This window comes from Sebastes umbrosus, chromosome 5, assembly GCF_015220745.1.
Source record: "Sebastes umbrosus isolate fSebUmb1 chromosome 5, fSebUmb1.pri, whole genome shotgun sequence".
NCBI lineage: Eukaryota > Metazoa > Chordata > Actinopteri > Perciformes > Sebastidae > Sebastes > Sebastes umbrosus.
Window position 1 is genome coordinate 20,726,723 of NC_051273.1, and position 17,544 is coordinate 20,744,266.

Below are 17,544 nucleotides of genomic sequence, written 5' to 3' on the forward strand. Positions count from 1 at the left end.
TATGCAACCTATTTTGAAGATGTACAGAATAATACAGTGGGATTATCATTGTTCTATCATCCTCACACTTTATATATCTATTACCTAAGATAGAGATGTGAACTGCATTCAGTAATATTGCTCCACTTTATATCTATTACAGAGAATGAGATGTGTACGGCGCTAAAGTAATATTGGTTTCTCATGCTCATCTTCTTTATGTGTCTATTACACAGGGATGAGATGTGTGATGTGTAAAAAAGTAATAATGTTCTCTCACCCTCACCTTCTCTCTGCTGCTGCTGCTGGATGACCTGGGGTGGTTGGGGCAGTGTCTGGCCAATGGGAGTCAGCGTGGTGGCGGGGTAGATCGCTGCAGAGAGAGGGGAGGGAGAGGAGGGAGAAAGAGAGAGAGAGAGGAGAGTAAAAACAGGGATCCCACAGTGAAGGATGTCAAGGATGCTTAAGGTCGATCACACAAGCATAACATGTGTAATCAAAGGCTCTCTGATGTTCTGTTCTAAGGCGCTGTCCTTCGCTATCTGAATACACGCAGCCTCACACTCATACTGTACTTACCCCGCAGTAATTGTCTCGTAGCTGCTACACATTTAGCGTTTATGGCAGATTGTAAAAAAATCACAGAAAATACAGCGTAGTAAACAAAGCTGCCTCGCACCTGTGTATTGCTGTACTCCGGTGAAGGCTTGCTGGAGGGTGTCGGCGGCGCTGGGGCTCTGGGTGGAGTAGGGCGGCAGGCCGTTGGTGTACACAGTCTCCACAGCGGGGTGTCCGTTGGGCTGATGATGAGGGATGCCGGTGAATCCGTTGACGAGTGGCGTGACGATGCTGGGCACGGAGGTGGTGATGTTGGCTGGTGGAGAACTGAGGCCTGCTGGGAAAAAAAGGTTTACTGTTACTGGCTCTGTCTACATGATACTAGAAAACAGTTGGTAAGTGCACATGTAGAAATAAAACAAATTGTAAATCTCAGCCTATAGATCAAATACTTGGGTATTAACAGGCTGGTTATTTACAGACAACACTTAACCTAATGTGATTCAATCAAATATGTAAAGATGTCTGGATAAATAATATCCAGCCACTGTGTTGGACGGGGGAAGACTGAAGGGACATGACGGCGATCAACCGTAATTTATTACAAACGCTCAGGTTCAGGCAATGTGTGTAAAATAAACGTTTGTTTCACAATGCATGCGAATGTGTCAAAATTACAATCCAAGGACACGTCAAATTGCATTGAAGTCTATGGGATCTTCTGTTTTCCATCCCCCAAAAGGTGGTGTGGCCTTAATAAATAAACACATTTGAATATGAAAATGACTATTCGATTGTGGAAAAGAAACATTACTACAGCTGCTGTCTGCCTACACAATGTCATTTTCATTAATTGATAATGAAATGTAACGTTAGGTCAAGCTGAATGAGGAATAATTCAACAACAACAACCGTAATGATGGAGAGAACTCGGTGGCAGAGTGCGTGACACTGTGTTCTAACAGCAAGCGTTACGTCATGTAAACAAACCATCAGCTGTCCGTTCGAGATCAGACTGGAGACGTAACCACTTAAAAGATGGGTGAGTAGTACTTGCTGTTTTTTATATTGTGATATTTACTGGAAATGACATACAATAAAGCCAACAGCAAGTAGGAAACTTTCAGCTCCCTAGTGATCACCCTCCAGCCAGCTGCCTCCTTATTTAGGGTTTTGTAGTGAAATGAGGAGGTATCGTATAGATAAGTCCTCATTTCAACTTCACGAATCACACGTTCCTCATCCACTGCAGTGTTTTCAAAACAAGTGTCAGGAATAAATAGGAACAGGGTGTCTGACAAAAGTTCAGCTCAAAACGGCGCTCTGTGCAGTGCTGCTTCGCTCGCGGCCAGTTAGAACTAGGCTTGCCGCAGTAGTCGGTGTTACACAGTGTTCGGGCACACACCTATCAAAGGAAGCGCGTTATAGATATTTATTACGCAGCTGTGTTGAATACTTGATTCTGATTGGTCAATGATGGCATTCTGCGGTCTGTAATTTCTTTATAGCAGACCGTTTTTGTGTCAAAATATTGATTTTTTGGGCAGTGGTGGCCTAAAGGTTAGAGAAGCGAGCTTGAGACCGGAAGGTCGCCGGTTCAATCCCCCGGACCCGCAGGATAAAACTGGGAGGGGAAAGTGAAAAGCAGCGTTTGCCCCTCCCTCATTACCACCACTGAGGTGCCCTTGAGCAAGGCTCTTAACCCCAACCGCTACAGTGGAGCTGCTCAGTGGCCAGCAGATCAGACTGTGGTTGTACTGGGCAGTTTCCAGGTGTGAATGTGTAACTGTGTGAATGTGATCAGGCCATTCCTGAAAGAGTGAACCTCCTCCTGAATAAATAAAGGTTAAAAAAAAAAAAAAATGTCTTCAGTAAGTAGCTGTGTGATATTCGCGATAATGTACAGCAAGCGGGTCATTGTTGTGAAAGAAAAACCTTTGCGTCAGGGTTTCTTCCACAACAATGACCGGCTCGTTGTACATTATCCATTTCTGAGCATCATCTTTTCTTGTAAAATGTCCGTTGTAATCAGTAACACTAGTGGGAAAATGTCCTCACCGCCACATCCCTAGTTAGGACTCGGTGTCATGGACATAATGCACAAAAATAGATATTCGAATAGTTCAAACCTTTGTTCCTTTGTTTTTTTTTAGAACAAATATTCAAACATAATTTTTGCCCAAATTTGACATCCCTATTGTGTACAGAGAGTAAACACACCCCAGCACAAGTAGATCTATACACACACACACACACACACACACACACACACACACACACACATTCGCACAAACATACAAAGCACTGCATCTCCTCTCTAATGCAAGGACACGGGTGCGACGTGAGTCTGTCACATATCCGCCGTTTGTCGTGACACATCCTGCAGGATAGCTGGGAAGTCAACCTGTGAAAAATGAGCCTGTCCGTAATGTTTGTGCGATACCCTGCTGGCTCCTACTGCTCAAGATGATGAAACCACTATGCAACTTCTGAGAGAGAGAGAGAGAGCGAGAGCGAGAGATAAAAAAAGAAAAAGATCTGAACTAAAAAGAAGGAGATTGCAGAGGGAGATTTGCTTGAACGAGCAGGTAGCAAAAACACAAAGATGCCTCTTACTTTTATACATCATAAAAAGAGACAAAATAACAACAGTTGGCAGTTTGACAAATGGGTGGGTCGTAACATATATGGTGCACGCCTGAAAGGCAGCTGCAGGATGGTTCATGAGTGGAATTGAAATTGGATGCTCCCTGTCCTCTCTCATTCAATGCATTTTAAAAGGACCCTCCTTTGGAAAGTGTTTCCAATTATGCCAGGAACATCAAAGTACCCATTTTGAGCAGAATCTCACTGTGTGATGGTCTCTCTAAAAGGGCTGCTCCGTGGCAAAGCAGCCAAGCTCGTTGAAGTACAGCTCCCCCGAGGACCACCTCTCAATCTGGAAACCCTCGCCCTGATTGGACAGAAAGCCCAGGTTGTCACGGAAACCCTCCAGCAGGCCATATCCCCACAATCTGGTGCCTGAGTAAAGAACCCCCCTGTGAGAGGTGGTCCAGATAGGGTAAACAATCACATCCCGTATAACATACGCTGAGATTTATGCTAATGCCACGGTAAATATGCTGTACATCACGCGCTGAAACCTCCCACCACTGAGTAATATCATCTACATATCCATATGGAATTTCTTCTTCTTTACCTACAATCTCTCCTCTCTCTGCCTCAGCATTTAAGTCATGAGGAGGCTGACAGTCAGGCAGGCAACTGCAGTGACCAGGGGAATTGCCTGGGTCCAGCGAGAGCTGTTGTGTCTTTTGCGCCGGTTTCCTTTTTTTTTGAAGCCTCCCCACGATTGCTTGTTTCCTGCGGAGCTGTGATGAATTAGACTGCAGCTTCAGCCCATTCTCCTACCAGGACCCAGGAGACCGCCGCTCCTATTCTGAGGGCTAGAGACAGCTAGTCTGCTCGGGCCACACGCACTCTACTGTACCGCCAGATAATGCACCCTCTCCATCATCAGGCAAATTCATTTTCCGAGGCTTAGCAGTGCTGTGGGAGCGTGCACGTCTATGTATGTGCAGCAGCTGTAGTGGGTAGCGGCGGTGGTAGTAGTAAGTGGTAGTTTGGACCCCTTACATGCAATTACGTAAGTTCTCGGGTCAGCAGTTGGACATCTGCGGTAAAGGAGAACACATGACAACAGTAACAGATCGAGGCCACCGAGTCCAGTCAGGTTATCATGCTGGAAATGTCACAGCGGGGAATAAGCATAAAAATCACAAGTGTAATAAAAACAGCGATGATATTGTGGTGAGGCAAAGCTTTATCCATAATAACTACACTAAACTGAATACTACAGTAGCTGGGTTATACATGTATTGGATGACAAAATGGGGTTATGATATAAGGAAAAGACAATAAGCAACACCACGGCCAATAAAACAATGATTACACGAGAAAGCCATTTATGTAGCCTAGCCATCATCTTTATCCTCACTGTTACAATGACCCAACATGAGCGGACCCTGAGAATGTTCTCCTCAGTTGAAATGGGGACGTATTTCCTACTATCCTGAACTAGAAAATAACAAGACATTTTCATTTTATACCTCAGTGGACATATAGTTCTTGGAAAATTGTATTCATAGCCTGTTTACAATGCACACACACACACACACACACACAACACACCACACACACACACACACACACACACACACACACACACACACACACACACACGAGTGCGGATGTCAGTGTGTGCTACGTGTATCGGCCTGTAATAATGACATGTTGTTCCCCACTCCTGCGTGGGTGAATACGAAGCCACGGCACCGCAGATTACATATTCTATACAGCTAGCTCTTAAATATCACTTCACTTCTCCACTCTTATTACTGCAAAGAAAGAGACCCGCGCTGCAAAACAGTATGAATATGTGTATGTCACATATATTTATGTTATGGAAGCAGAATTACATTCATATTCCTACAGGCTGCTTCTTACAGGGGGGAAAACTGTTGATTTGCTCCTTGCCACGATTGCTTCGCGAAAGGAGTCTTCACATGCGACAGAAGCATTTATTATGCTAATTATACATTCAAATCAACGAGCAATGCTATACTCATGCTGGAGAGTGCAGTCATTACCAGCACAAGGACTGTCTTTTCGCTGGAGCAAGTAATAAGCACTCAAAACAGATGCTTTCATCTAACTGATTTAAAATGTGATGCATTTAGACTCAAAGAGAAAATGTCTGTCTAGTCCTTAAAGTGTGAATAATAAATATGAATATGTGAAGGGCAGCTTTTTCAAAGGCCAGTTGGTATATCAGGAAAAACTATGTGACTCTGAATACTGCCCGTTACTTTAAAACCAGTGTGTAACATTTACGGGGATCTATTGGCAGAAATGGAATATAGTAATAAGTATGTTTTCTTTAGTGTATAATCACCTGATAATAAGAATCGTTGTGTTTTCGTTACCTTGGAATGAGCCGTTTATATCTACATATGGAGGGTGTCCTCTCTCCACGAAGTCCATCATGTTGCTCCGCCATGTTTCTATAGTAGCCCAGAACAGACAAACCAAACTCTGTTAACTTTTCCTGCTTGGGCCGGTAACGTTACTTGTTTAACGTTACTGTTTTTGTCTCGGCCACCGTAGCAATCCTACGCTTGGCACATGGGAGAAGCATGGATGTAGAAGTTGTAATCTGCAACCGCACTGCTAGATACCGCCAGATCCTACACACTGTTCCTTTAATCGACTGATCTGTAAAACTCCACAAAGAATCACACAAAAGCACCACTTTAAATCTTGTGTTTATCAGAGATATGCTCATAAGTCTCTTAGAAATAAGTCATTCAGCATTAAAAAGCATTTAAAAAAGACTAATCGATTTAAGAAATCTTAATCAACCAAGACCAAAACGACCGATTAGTGGACTAATCGACTGAGAGGGGGTATTTGTGAAGCAATAAGATGCGAATGCACTTCCAAATGAATGTGTGCCATTGTGTAGTACGTATTTAAATGAACATCAAAATACAATTTTAAATTGAGGCACAGTGTGTTCTGCGTTAGATAACGGGTGATTCTCACTGATAATGTCATCCACAACTGATTGTAGGAGGTATACAGTCTTTCCGCTTAAAATTTTTTTTTCTCAATCAGCTTCTCAATATGAGTGACGGGCTCCTACAAGAACACACAGTTTTCTGTTTGGGTTGATATTTCACATGAGAGATCTGTATTTATTTGGTGGGTTGCCAGGCCACTGTCAATCACTCACACCCACACAGTCCTGATGACGCAGATTAGATGATTAATGTTTTACTTAGATTTTTGCTTATTTAGTTATGAATATTCAATGAAGTTTTCAAGGACTTAAAGTAACTAAACACAAACTAAACAAACTAAACACTTGTTGGTATCATAACAAAGACCAATGATGTGCACTCCATCTGTACTCTGTGATTTGAGGGATTTCTGCTTGGGTAGAGTAGGATTAGTACCTTAATTAATTTATTAAACCTTCCTCCTGTTTGTCATCTCCGCTGATGACCTTGTTAATGTTTGTGAGAATGCGCCTGTATGCTGATGACGTAACTCTGTACAGCTATGCAGCGTCTCTGGCTGAGGGCTGAAGTGGAAGCAAGCATCAACAAATGAATAAATAAATACCTGGGGAAGCAAATCAAAACATCTTTAAACTATTAAAATACAAAGTCCATGATGTTCTTCAATGATTAGTCTGGAGAAGAGCTCAGCTTTCTGGGAATGAATAGCAAACTGTCAAGTTCAAAACACCAAATCCTCATCTCCATCAGGAAAGTCTGGAAATGGGAGCTTTGAGGAGAACTGAAGAGTCAAGCCACAGTCTGTAAAGATAAGGTCTGCAGTGTCTCAGGGCCTTTTCACACCTGAAAGTTCGCATTTTTGTTATATTGTATACATTTGATACGGTTAGTTTTGGTTTCACACCGTGTCCTAACTGGATGCGACGCGAGCGAGCGTCAGCAACAGGTCGTGAGTGACGCGGTGCTGCACAGTGCTGAACAGCGCAATGCAACGGTTTGAGCTCAGCTTTTGTTGGACGCCCTGTTCCTATTTTATCTGTCACTCTCTGACACTGTCCGTTAGTCCTTAAAGGCACTGCGCTACTCTTATAACATAGTGATACCCTGTAAAAACTTCCAGTAATTGGTCTGAAAGTCCAAACCACCCAAAAGAAATTTTCACACCAGAATAATACAATAAAATACAATAAGTCTTTATTATCTACCAGGGTGGAAATGTCTTACGAACAAACCAAACCATGGTTCAATTTGATCCGAACCGAGACCACCTCTTTTCGTCGGACCAAGGTTCGGCTGTTTGGTCCGGAGTGTCGTCCGAAGGAGGTTTCATTTTGGTAATTTTGGTTTGGATTAAACTGAGGTAGGCGTGAAAGGGCCCTTAGAGTGGGCTTCACCTACGATAACCACCGTTGCTTGCTTGATAATAGAGGAAAGCCCTAAGACGTTTTGTAGTGGACAAGGCCATTGCCCATTTTCCCTGCTTTTAAGATCTCATATGAGATGTGCACCAACCACTGGACTTCCAAACTATGCACCCTCCACCATAGGCACCGCATCACTCGACAATCCACAGCAAAACTACATCGTTCTCTACCTTCCAGTCACGACAACACCTCTTTGAATAAACGCTTCCTCCAAACTGCTGGTCAAATATGGAATAGCGGACCCGAGTTATGTGTTGAACAGATAAAAGACACTGGTCTCCAAGTATACACACCACTAAAACACATATTAATTCTATGTTATGTTAACAATAATAATAATGTACTATGATCTGTCTTCAGCTAATGTTAAAAGTGGACTATGTGAATATCAAATACAACATACATTAAACAACTTCCACACGGCAAACCCTCTGGTGCTGCCGGTTCCAATCTTGAGGCTGATGTACATACAAGGCAGTGACCACAACAACATGCCTGACTTTCAGATCCCCGAGCAGAGCAGCTGGGCAGCTTGTGAAGCTCTGCTGCTCGTGTGAAGTTCAGTTTTGCTTACACACACATCAGATCCGGTCCGGCCGAGAACCGTGGCTGTGCTTTCTGAATTCACTCGCACGCACCAGGAACTGGGATACCTTTTGTTGTCACTGTTCACTTGTGCTCCTGGGATTTGAAATGACTGTGATGCAATAAGCCTGATTTTAAGTGAAAGATGGTGCATTTGTTTTGGAGGGATAATGGCCCTTTGAGCAACTTCTAAGTTGATATCTTTGCCCTTGAAGATAAAAATATTGTAAAAGGAATCTCGGGGACTACAGTGAAAGCATTTTTACAGTCTGAGATGAGCTGGAAGCTGGAGGTCACAGCATCAATTAGGACACACAGGTGTTCATTTCCCAGCTGTTTCATCTGGCTCTGAACAGACTACAGAACTGTGCTCTGTTCCAAATAGCTTGGATGTGATATGTCACTCATAGCAGTAAATCTCTGGGACTCTCATTCATTCTCATTAGCTGAGTCCCTACCATGCAGTGCTGTTTTTTAAATTTTGTAAGGCTGTCAAAGGTAACACGATCATAACACGTTAACGCAAATTTGTTTTAATGTCACTAATTTCTTTAACGCTTTAATGCGACTTGCGATTTTTAGGCTGTAGCGGGCTCAGAGTGAAGATACTGGCATCATATGAAACTAGAAAACCTAAACAATCCATTGGTACCAACCATGTCATACTAGCTTGTAGCGAAGAAGGTTAAAAAACGCTTTAAACTTACATTCAATTTTGGCGAGGAAAAACTGTCATGGCCATTTTCAAAGGGGTCCCTTGACCTCTGACCTCAAGATATGTGAATGAAAATGGGTTCTATGGGTACCCACGAGTCTCCCCTTTACAGACATGCCCTCAAATATAATCACATGCAGTTTTGGGGAGAGTCATAGTCAAGTCAGCACACTGACACACTGACAGCTGTTGTTGCATGTTGGGCTTGAATTTGCCGTGTTATGATTTGAGCATATTTCTTATGCTAAATTGTCATTGTTTTGTATTGTTAATTGATTTCCAATAATACATATATACATACATTTGTATAAAGCAGCATATTTGTCCACTCCCATGTTGATAAGAGTATTAGATACTTGACAAATCTCCCTTTAAGGTACATTTTGAACAGATGAAAAATGTGTGATTAATTTGCGATTAATCATGATTAAATATGGACATCATCATGCTATTAATTAAATATTTCAATTTGATTGACAGCCCTAATATTTAGTTTTTGGTAGGTTAACTTATAACCTTATCTTCCCTTAGCATTTGTTTGCATTAGATTGGCCATTAAATATAAAATATCTGTATAACATGCATGATGCTTCGTGGAGGACAGGTGCACATATTGAGAAAGATCACAATGTCAAACAGCTCATTAGTTTCATGGTGTTTGTCACCATGGAGGTGTTCTGCATCAATGGTGTAACCATGCTCGAATCCGGCGGGGATGTTGAGGCACATCCAGGCTGCCTGTGAGTGGGTTGTCTCTGGCTGCGGAGCATCTGCAGTATATTTTGTGTAATATGTACTTGCGCATGTACATCTTCAGAGTAGAGCAGCGCCATGCAACAGAGCATTAGAGTGACTTTGATTACACACTTCTCACATCCTAACAAAGCATCCTTGACAGGACGTGTTCTTCACCACATACACCCAGCAGGATCCGCATCTCTCTCCCTTCCTCTCCTCCCCCCAACCTCTTTATCTCCCTCTCTCTCTCTCTCTCTTGTTTTGTTTAACTTTTATTTCTTCTGCAGCGCTCAGGGAGCGGCACCTGGTGAACATTATTTTCAAAAAGCATCATCATGCATCATTGTAAGGATACATGCTCTAATCAGTTGAACCATCTGGCAAACGGCTTATGCACCATCAAGCTTAAATGCTTTGCATCTGTTGATCAAATGGATGTCTCATTGTTTGCAGAGTAACACCCTTAACCTCTGAGCCTCTTTGTTGTACTCCGGCTCGCTGTCACAAACAAGATTTTTTTTTTTTATGTTGCAGAGGTTATACTGATCATCTAAATAAAAGATTAATGTCACACATTTATCTCAAGATCTGGCAGGTTTTCTCATCTATTAAGCTACTATTGGAGCTTTATGTTAATGCAGAGCCGTGTAGGTGATTCAGTGAGGCAGTAGTCTGGCTGTCAATTGGCAATTGCTCTCCTTTTGGAAGGAAAAGGGACATTAACCTTTTCTACCTTTTACGCCTTAGTACAACTGAACACAGCTGCCAAATGTCAGAATTTATAGATGTGTTTTGAGCTCTAATTTGGTTGATGAGACAACTTAATGCATAAATTACACCTCTGTCGAAGCAGAGAAGCACTCTGCTCCCAGACCCTAAAAACAGATTCAGATATTACAATGAATTATTCCACCGACTCGTGGCAGACATCCTACAGTCTCTAGTGTCAGAGTCTCTTGGCCTACTTATACAGACAGCCTTGCCAGTAATGTTGTATTCCTTCAATGAACTCTAAATAAGTCATAGCCACAAGTGTGAAAAGGGAGAGAGAAAATAGCTGTGTATACCAAAGCAGCGAGCTGCAACTACCACTCCTGCAGCTGCTGGCAGCCACACTCGAATTAATGAATGAAAAAAAGGGGAAATAAAACATTTCATATTTATGATAGTCCTTGAGAATTCACGAAAGCCATGCTTTCTCTCAAGGATTAATAATATATTACATTCAATAATAAAAGGTAATCAGCCGACTGTAGCTTACACAGAAGCATGTCCAAAAGCAGATAAATGGCACCACTTCACACATCAGATTCACAGACTTAGAGGCACTCACATTGCTTCCTTTCCTCCCGTCTCTGTATTACACATATATTTTTTCTTTGCCTGAGCCAAGTTATTAGCTCCTGGCATTACCGACTGATATAAAATTGTCTTCCATTTTCCGAAACAGAGGTAGTTTTGTTTAGCTTTTGAAGAATATCTAACAAAATTCTGCAATATTTCCTTTAGAGCGAGGCACGGATTTTAGCTTTCGAGCGGTACAAAAACATCTTTTCAAGACACAAAAACAGCACAAACAATACAATCAGACTGGAGGACAAAGCCTCCAACACACACACATACGCACAGAGAGACCGAGTTCCTTGCCATACAGTTGCACAATCTTTCATCAGCACTATTGTGTTGCAAAATATAGGTATGCATGCGGAACACAAAGATCTGAATTGCCATACTGTCAGTGCTTTACCCGTCAAAATAAGAGGCTTCTCAGCAAGACTGAGCTCCACTTTTAATCACTGTCTCTGATTGATTATGCCCGCCCAAAAGTGCACACTTTGCACGGAAAACATCACCGTGAATATTTGACAAATGGATCTCCTCTCGAGATATATTGAACGACGTTGAAAGTGATTGCAGATGTACTGTACAGATACAGCATGTTCCATCATCTCACTTTATGTACACGCGCTCATATGGCTTGAGGTGGACACATTGCGTGATTAAAAAGGTTAATAAGGGTCCTGTAGCATTGATTTCCACACCTGGTCTGCTGTCTATCCTGTTTATTGTAACTCAACTGTTGTGAAGTGAGTAAAGCAGAACAAAACAGGAGCTGTACAATAAAGCTGTCCGTTTCTTTGTGTCTGTGAATGAAGAAGTGAACCGAATTTCAACTTAAGAGAATATTTTTCTTCCCCACAGGAACCACAGTGCAGAGAGAATTTGATATAGTGCAGCAAGTTTGTGGTAAGGATTCCTATGATGGCTATAAAGAAGATCTAAAACAGGCCTTGTTGCACTGATGGCTGTTCTCTCTCTCGCGCTGATTGGTTTAAAGTTACCAAAGTCATCACCTTAAAAACTCAATACTGCAGTGTTGACAAAGTAGGTGAGCGGAGCACAACAAAGACTTGGATACTGTATTATTTATTTCGGCTCATGCTTTTGTTGAGTGGAGAATCTTGAAGTTTCCTCTGTCTCAAGGAAAATGAAGCACTGCTGAATAAGCAAATGTTATGCAGTGGGTAGGCATTTCAAAGTCCTTCCCTTTCCTCTGTAATGTATCTGCATAGGAGGTGTTTGTTATGGAAAACAAAACCAACTGCATGCAGATCATGCACGCACAAAGTGCTTCAAAGCACAAGGTCAAAATACTACGGGGAAATTAGCGCCTTATCTGTAAACTTACTTATTGATATTCTTCATTCTGCTGCTACTATCCCCAAACATTTTCTGCATTCACAGACAACATAAGCATGCAAATCCAATTGACTGTATTTTTCATCTTAAGTCTCTCTTTCTCTCCAGTGGATTCAGTTTTGAATACCAGTAAGCCGGTCCCCCGTCCTTTTGGCCTTGCTGCAGCTCTAGTTTTATTCTCATACAACCAGTTCTCACTCCCAACTCGTCACATACCGGCGTTTGGTAAGTGCCCCTCGGCATCGGAAACCGCCGCACGGAGGCACCCTTTAGCATCAGTATGTGACGAACCGGGCTTTCATCTAACTCCAATGTAAACCCACCCACGGTGTTATTTGAATTAGGTCAGAGCAAGTGACGTAATATTAACAGCGTGAAAGTCTGTCGTTAGTCACATGACTCGTTGGTATCGTCAGCCCTGTGAGTCACATAAGTCGTTAGTCAGTGAAGTTACTGTCAATCACGACCGTTTCCTAATCCTAAATAACTGTTTGTGTTGCCTAAACCTAACTTACTGTAAAAACAGAAATGTATTTTGAAAGGACACTATGCATGTAACAAGCATGTCATTGACACGGCGTCCAAAAGTAACGCTAGAGGGGTACCCCGTGCGTCGTTCTCCCATTTTATTTATTTATTTTTACTCTACAATTTCCTTTAGCAGACACTTTTGTCCAAGGCGACATACATCTGAGAGTTCGTACAATTCAAGCAAGGATCTAGATAGGAGAGAACAACGTGAGAAGTGCCAACAACAGCTTCAAGTCCGATTGGACACAGGTGCAATTTTTTTTTGTCATCATCATCATTAACAACATCAACAACGTCATCATCATCATCAATATCCTAATCAACATCATCAACATCCTCAATATAGTCATCATTAATATTATCGTCATCAACATCATCAATAGCATGAATGTCATCAGCGGAGGTGTTCATGAAAGAGCTGGGTCTTTAGCTGAGTTTGGTAACTCATTCAACCACCAGGAGACTACAGAGGAGAAGAGTCTAGCTAGCGACTTAGGGCCCTGTTGTGATGGGAGTACCAGGCAGGCGCCTTTCATTGGCCGAGCGTAGTGGGCGGGAGGGCGTGTCGACCTGGATGAGGGAGTTCAGGTAGGCGGGAGTCTTTTTTTTTTTTGCTGTTTTGTAAGCGAGCAACTTGGTTTTGAATTTGATGCGAGTGGCAACTGGGAGCCAGTGGAGGGATATGAGCAGCGGAGTGACGTGTGCTGTTTTGGGTTTGTTGTCGTTCTGGATCATCTGCGGAGGTTTGAATGTGCATGCAGGGAGGCCTGTCTACCTTTATTTAACCTGACAAGTCAATTGAGAACCAATTCTCATTTATAGTGATGACCTGGCTGAGAAGCAGCGACAGAAGGCAAGGCGATACAATACATTAGAGCATAGAACAGAAATAACACTAGTGCAACAAAACATTAGACAAAATTAAAACATCACAATATATACAGTATATACAACGATAGATACATGCCGATGCCGAGGGGCACTGACCAAGCGGCGGTATGTGACGAGTAGAGAGTGAGAATCTGTTGTCTCACACTGCGCACACACACGCAAATATTCCTACAACATTACCAAGTTGACCTACAAGAACCTCGCTGGCACGTACAAATACACACACCCACACAAAACCTACACACACTAACAGTAAGACATTAACACAAGCATACAAGAGACACAACTCGTGGCATCACTAACCCCCCCCGCAATCCACAAACACACACTCACAAGAGGAAAGGGAATTAAAGTGCTCACCCAGGGCTTGATGAAACTCACCCGACACCGGGGTCATGGGGGTGGGTGGGAGGCTGTTGATGTTGAGCGCCCCCATCTGGTGGATCTGCGTGGCGGGGAAAGCCACACTTGGCGTGAGGTAACCTCCGTGGCTTGCTGCCATGATGGCTGCCTGCTGCTGCATGAGCTAAAGAAGAGGGACACGGAGAGATGGGTGGAGGGAGAGGAGGGTTGGATGCGTGAGAGAGCGGGAGGGAGAACGGGGTGCGAGAGAGGTGAGGGGAGGACAGATGGTAATGAAAAATATAGTAAGTTGGGAAGGAGTCAGACAAAGACGGGAGAAGGGGAGCAGGAGAGAAACATAGCAAGGGTAGAGCAGAGGGAGGGATGTATGTTGAGGTTGATGGATGGATAGTGCATGGGAAGTACAGAGAAAGTAGAGCGGAATAAAAGAAAGGGAAGAAAAAAGAAGCCTGTCAACCTATGTTTAGTGAATCTGTCTATCCTCCCAGCAGGGAGCCTGTCACCAGCTGCAGAAACGATTTAATAGCTGTCTGTTGGGCTCATACAAATCAAGGCATTGACATGTGGACATTATCTCTGTGCTCAGGGAACAGGCAAAGTTTGCGAGAGAGTTGCAATGCTTTTTCCTCACAATTGTCAAACTTCACAACACTCTGGCTGTATAGAAAAACGCCACCGCCGCCTGATATTCTCCTCTGTTTTTTCCCCGGCCTCATCTCAAATTTTTCTGATGTATTCGTAATGATGTCTGCTTGTAGCCTGACATTCATCCAGAGTTTAAAATTAGCTTTGTTTTATAATTCAGTCTGAAACCACTAGGCCTTTCTCTGGGCTAGTTTTGCCAAAATTAGAAGGCATCTTGCAAACAGAATACATTTGAAGTTGGAACTTAATTAAATGACCAGTTTTTGCCACTGAAAAGAGACTAGTGTCGCCGGAAGCTGTAATCCTGTACGCACCGTGCATACATTTTTTTTGATGGTCTTGCTGTTGCATATTGCTGTTACTGACTAACTGGTCTTATGATGATGCTGCTAAACAGGCCCGGTTCTACGAGGGTGCAAAAGCATTCATTGCATTCTCAGTTGAAATTTGAATAATAAATGCCATGCACAAGGTGGTAGGTCTTTAGGCGTACAGTCTGTGTAGGCTTCTCTATGCGCACCTTCTATTTTGGTTCATGTATGTGCAGCAGCGCAACATGCAAAAGGACTGGGTGGTGAACATTAAATGCTCTCTCAGCCAGTCACATCACTGTCTCAGCTGTGCCAATCACAAACGTCATTCAAACGCAGCAAACCAGACGGAGTACGATTTTTCATCAGGTAGTTACTATAATAACAATAGAAATAAAAAATAAATAGATTTGGTGAAACTGTTTATATGATTATATCGGTCCGACGCTATTTGAGCAATCATTTTAATGTATCTCAGCTCGCACATGGTCACATATTAATTAATGTTACACAACAGCGTTTGCAGTTGTATGAGACGCTACTTTTGCTAAAATGAAAGTTGGAAAAGGGGCTATGATGCGTCCTGATAACCGGACGTCTCCTTCATAAAACAGTAGAATATCAAGTTATAACTGACCAGTCTGATGTGGGTAGAGGTCCATATATAACTGTACTGTACTATACTCAGACGATTTAATGAAGGTAAACACGGTGAATGGCCGTGTGTAACGGCACTGCGCTCTGCGTAACGGCGCTTCTCAGAGGCTCCGGATTTATCATTTACCAGTCCTGCAGCCTTCAGATGCTGCAGGGATTTTATGAAATGAGTGGATCCGTTGCTTTGGGGCTTAAGGCAGACTTTTATTGCACGTTTCTCTGGGCTATGGCGCCAGTAGCCCCGGCAGTTTCATATTCTGTAATGTTGATGTGGCATATTGTGAAGGGAGGGAAGGGCTTTCCAAACGTCCGTAGCCCCAGGACCTAAAGTAATATTAAGGCACTTCTGAATATATTGTATCCTATCCTATTATTTAAATGGCTGTTGTTGGCTGATCTTTGAAATGCGTGGCTAATCAGAGTTTTAAGGGGTTGTTGTATCGGTAACGTGCAAAAAAACATGAATCAATCTCGCTCTCTTGCTTGCTCACTCGCTCGCTGAGTAGACGGCAAAGCTCTGCTTGTACGTGTGGGAACTGTAGTTGTTAAAGGTACGTTTGCCAAACAACATTATGTACTTTGGTTCGTCTGTTTTGAGGTGTCACTGAATCCAGACCCTGAGTCATTAAAACAATATTTTTTAAAGCAGGTGTAGCAAGCAGCTCAGATTCCAGACCGTGTTAGTAATACAGTATGTTAGACAGAAAATTGAATCGATTTCCACCCATTGGACAATCCCACAAAGAGATACAATCAATAGCCTTTCATTCACTCTGCATTTCTACTTAGCATGAAGTGAGAGCTGAAACTATTTTCCATCAAATGCAGCCCACAGAGTGTTTATTCATGCTCACACGCACCGCTGCCCCGCACTGTGCTCACTCACAAACACACACACATACATACACACTCATACGTACACACAACATGCATGAAGAGCGACAGAGACTATTTGAGTTTCTGCACTCAGCTTAAATTCTCCCCATGCAAACCACATGCTGAATGCCTAATTCAGAAGAAAATCCATCAATGTACAATGGCTTCTGCAGGTTGTGAACCACTGGGTTTATCTGGGGAATCAACAATCTTTTGCTGGCTATGCAGACCTGTGTGGTATCGGAATACAAACACAGCTGGACCAACCTCTTACCCCTGTCTCTGCATCTGTTTAATACTGCATAGCTGCTATGTGTCAGGGGAGCTGCTGATGGCCGTGGCCTGAGAATGACTCGTATAAGCAGAAATCAAACTCCTCTGCCACTGGCACTAATGCTAATGACGATATTGTGAGACACTGGAGCTATAGAATGCCACTCTGCTTGTATTTGCATGGGGACCCTGCAACGGAAAAGCCAATTATTTTCCCTCAGTGGCCCTGTCAGGTAACCTGAAAGCTGCTGTCCCGCTGTAGAATGCCCAGCGCTGGCATCTCATCCATTAGCCACATGCCTCGCCACTGCTATCTATTAACGCCTTTTGTCATTTGCATAATTCCAACGTGACAAATGGGAATCATCCGTTCCTTTCCAAATAAGATGAATTGAGCCTTTAAGGGGGCAAAGCTGCAAAAAACAGCAAAAAGAACAAGAAACTAAACAAAAGCAATGACACAGAAACAAACAAAGAGGTCTAGAGGATATGGGGCTCCCTGGCTTTGGCAATGCTGTGACTGCCCCCCTATTAGGATGTGAACAGGGTTGGACTTCAGGATGAAGGGTCTGACTGGGCTGGTATTACAGAATAAATACACTGTGACACCACTCACTGTATTTTTGTCTTTTCTGCTTGCTGCTTTCAGCGAGGACTGGGGACTTGGGACTGATTCTAATAAGCTTGCAGCCTATTCGTTGTGGACCTGGTGGCCT

General features: G+C 42.9%; 1 protein-coding gene across 15 annotated transcripts in view; it reads right to left on the reverse strand.

Annotated features, from left to right (window-relative positions):
* celf5a (cugbp, Elav-like family member 5a) overlaps positions 1–17,544 on the reverse strand; it is a 253,865-nt gene that overhangs the window by 8,544 nt on the left and 227,777 nt on the right. For 2 of the 15 annotated variants that reach the window (XM_037769138.1, XM_037769136.1), the window contains exons 7-10: positions 14,064–14,229; positions 5,523–5,600; positions 659–874; positions 260–352 (exon numbers count right to left, since the gene is read on the reverse strand). In XM_037769138.1, coding sequence (XP_037625066.1) covers positions 260–352; positions 659–874; positions 5,523–5,600; positions 14,064–14,229 — 553 coding nt within the window. The remainder of the gene's footprint in view (positions 1–259; positions 353–658; positions 875–5,522; positions 5,601–14,063; positions 14,230–17,544) is intronic. The other 13 variants (XM_037769149.1, XM_037769148.1, XM_037769151.1 and 10 more) reach the window with 11 other exon arrangements.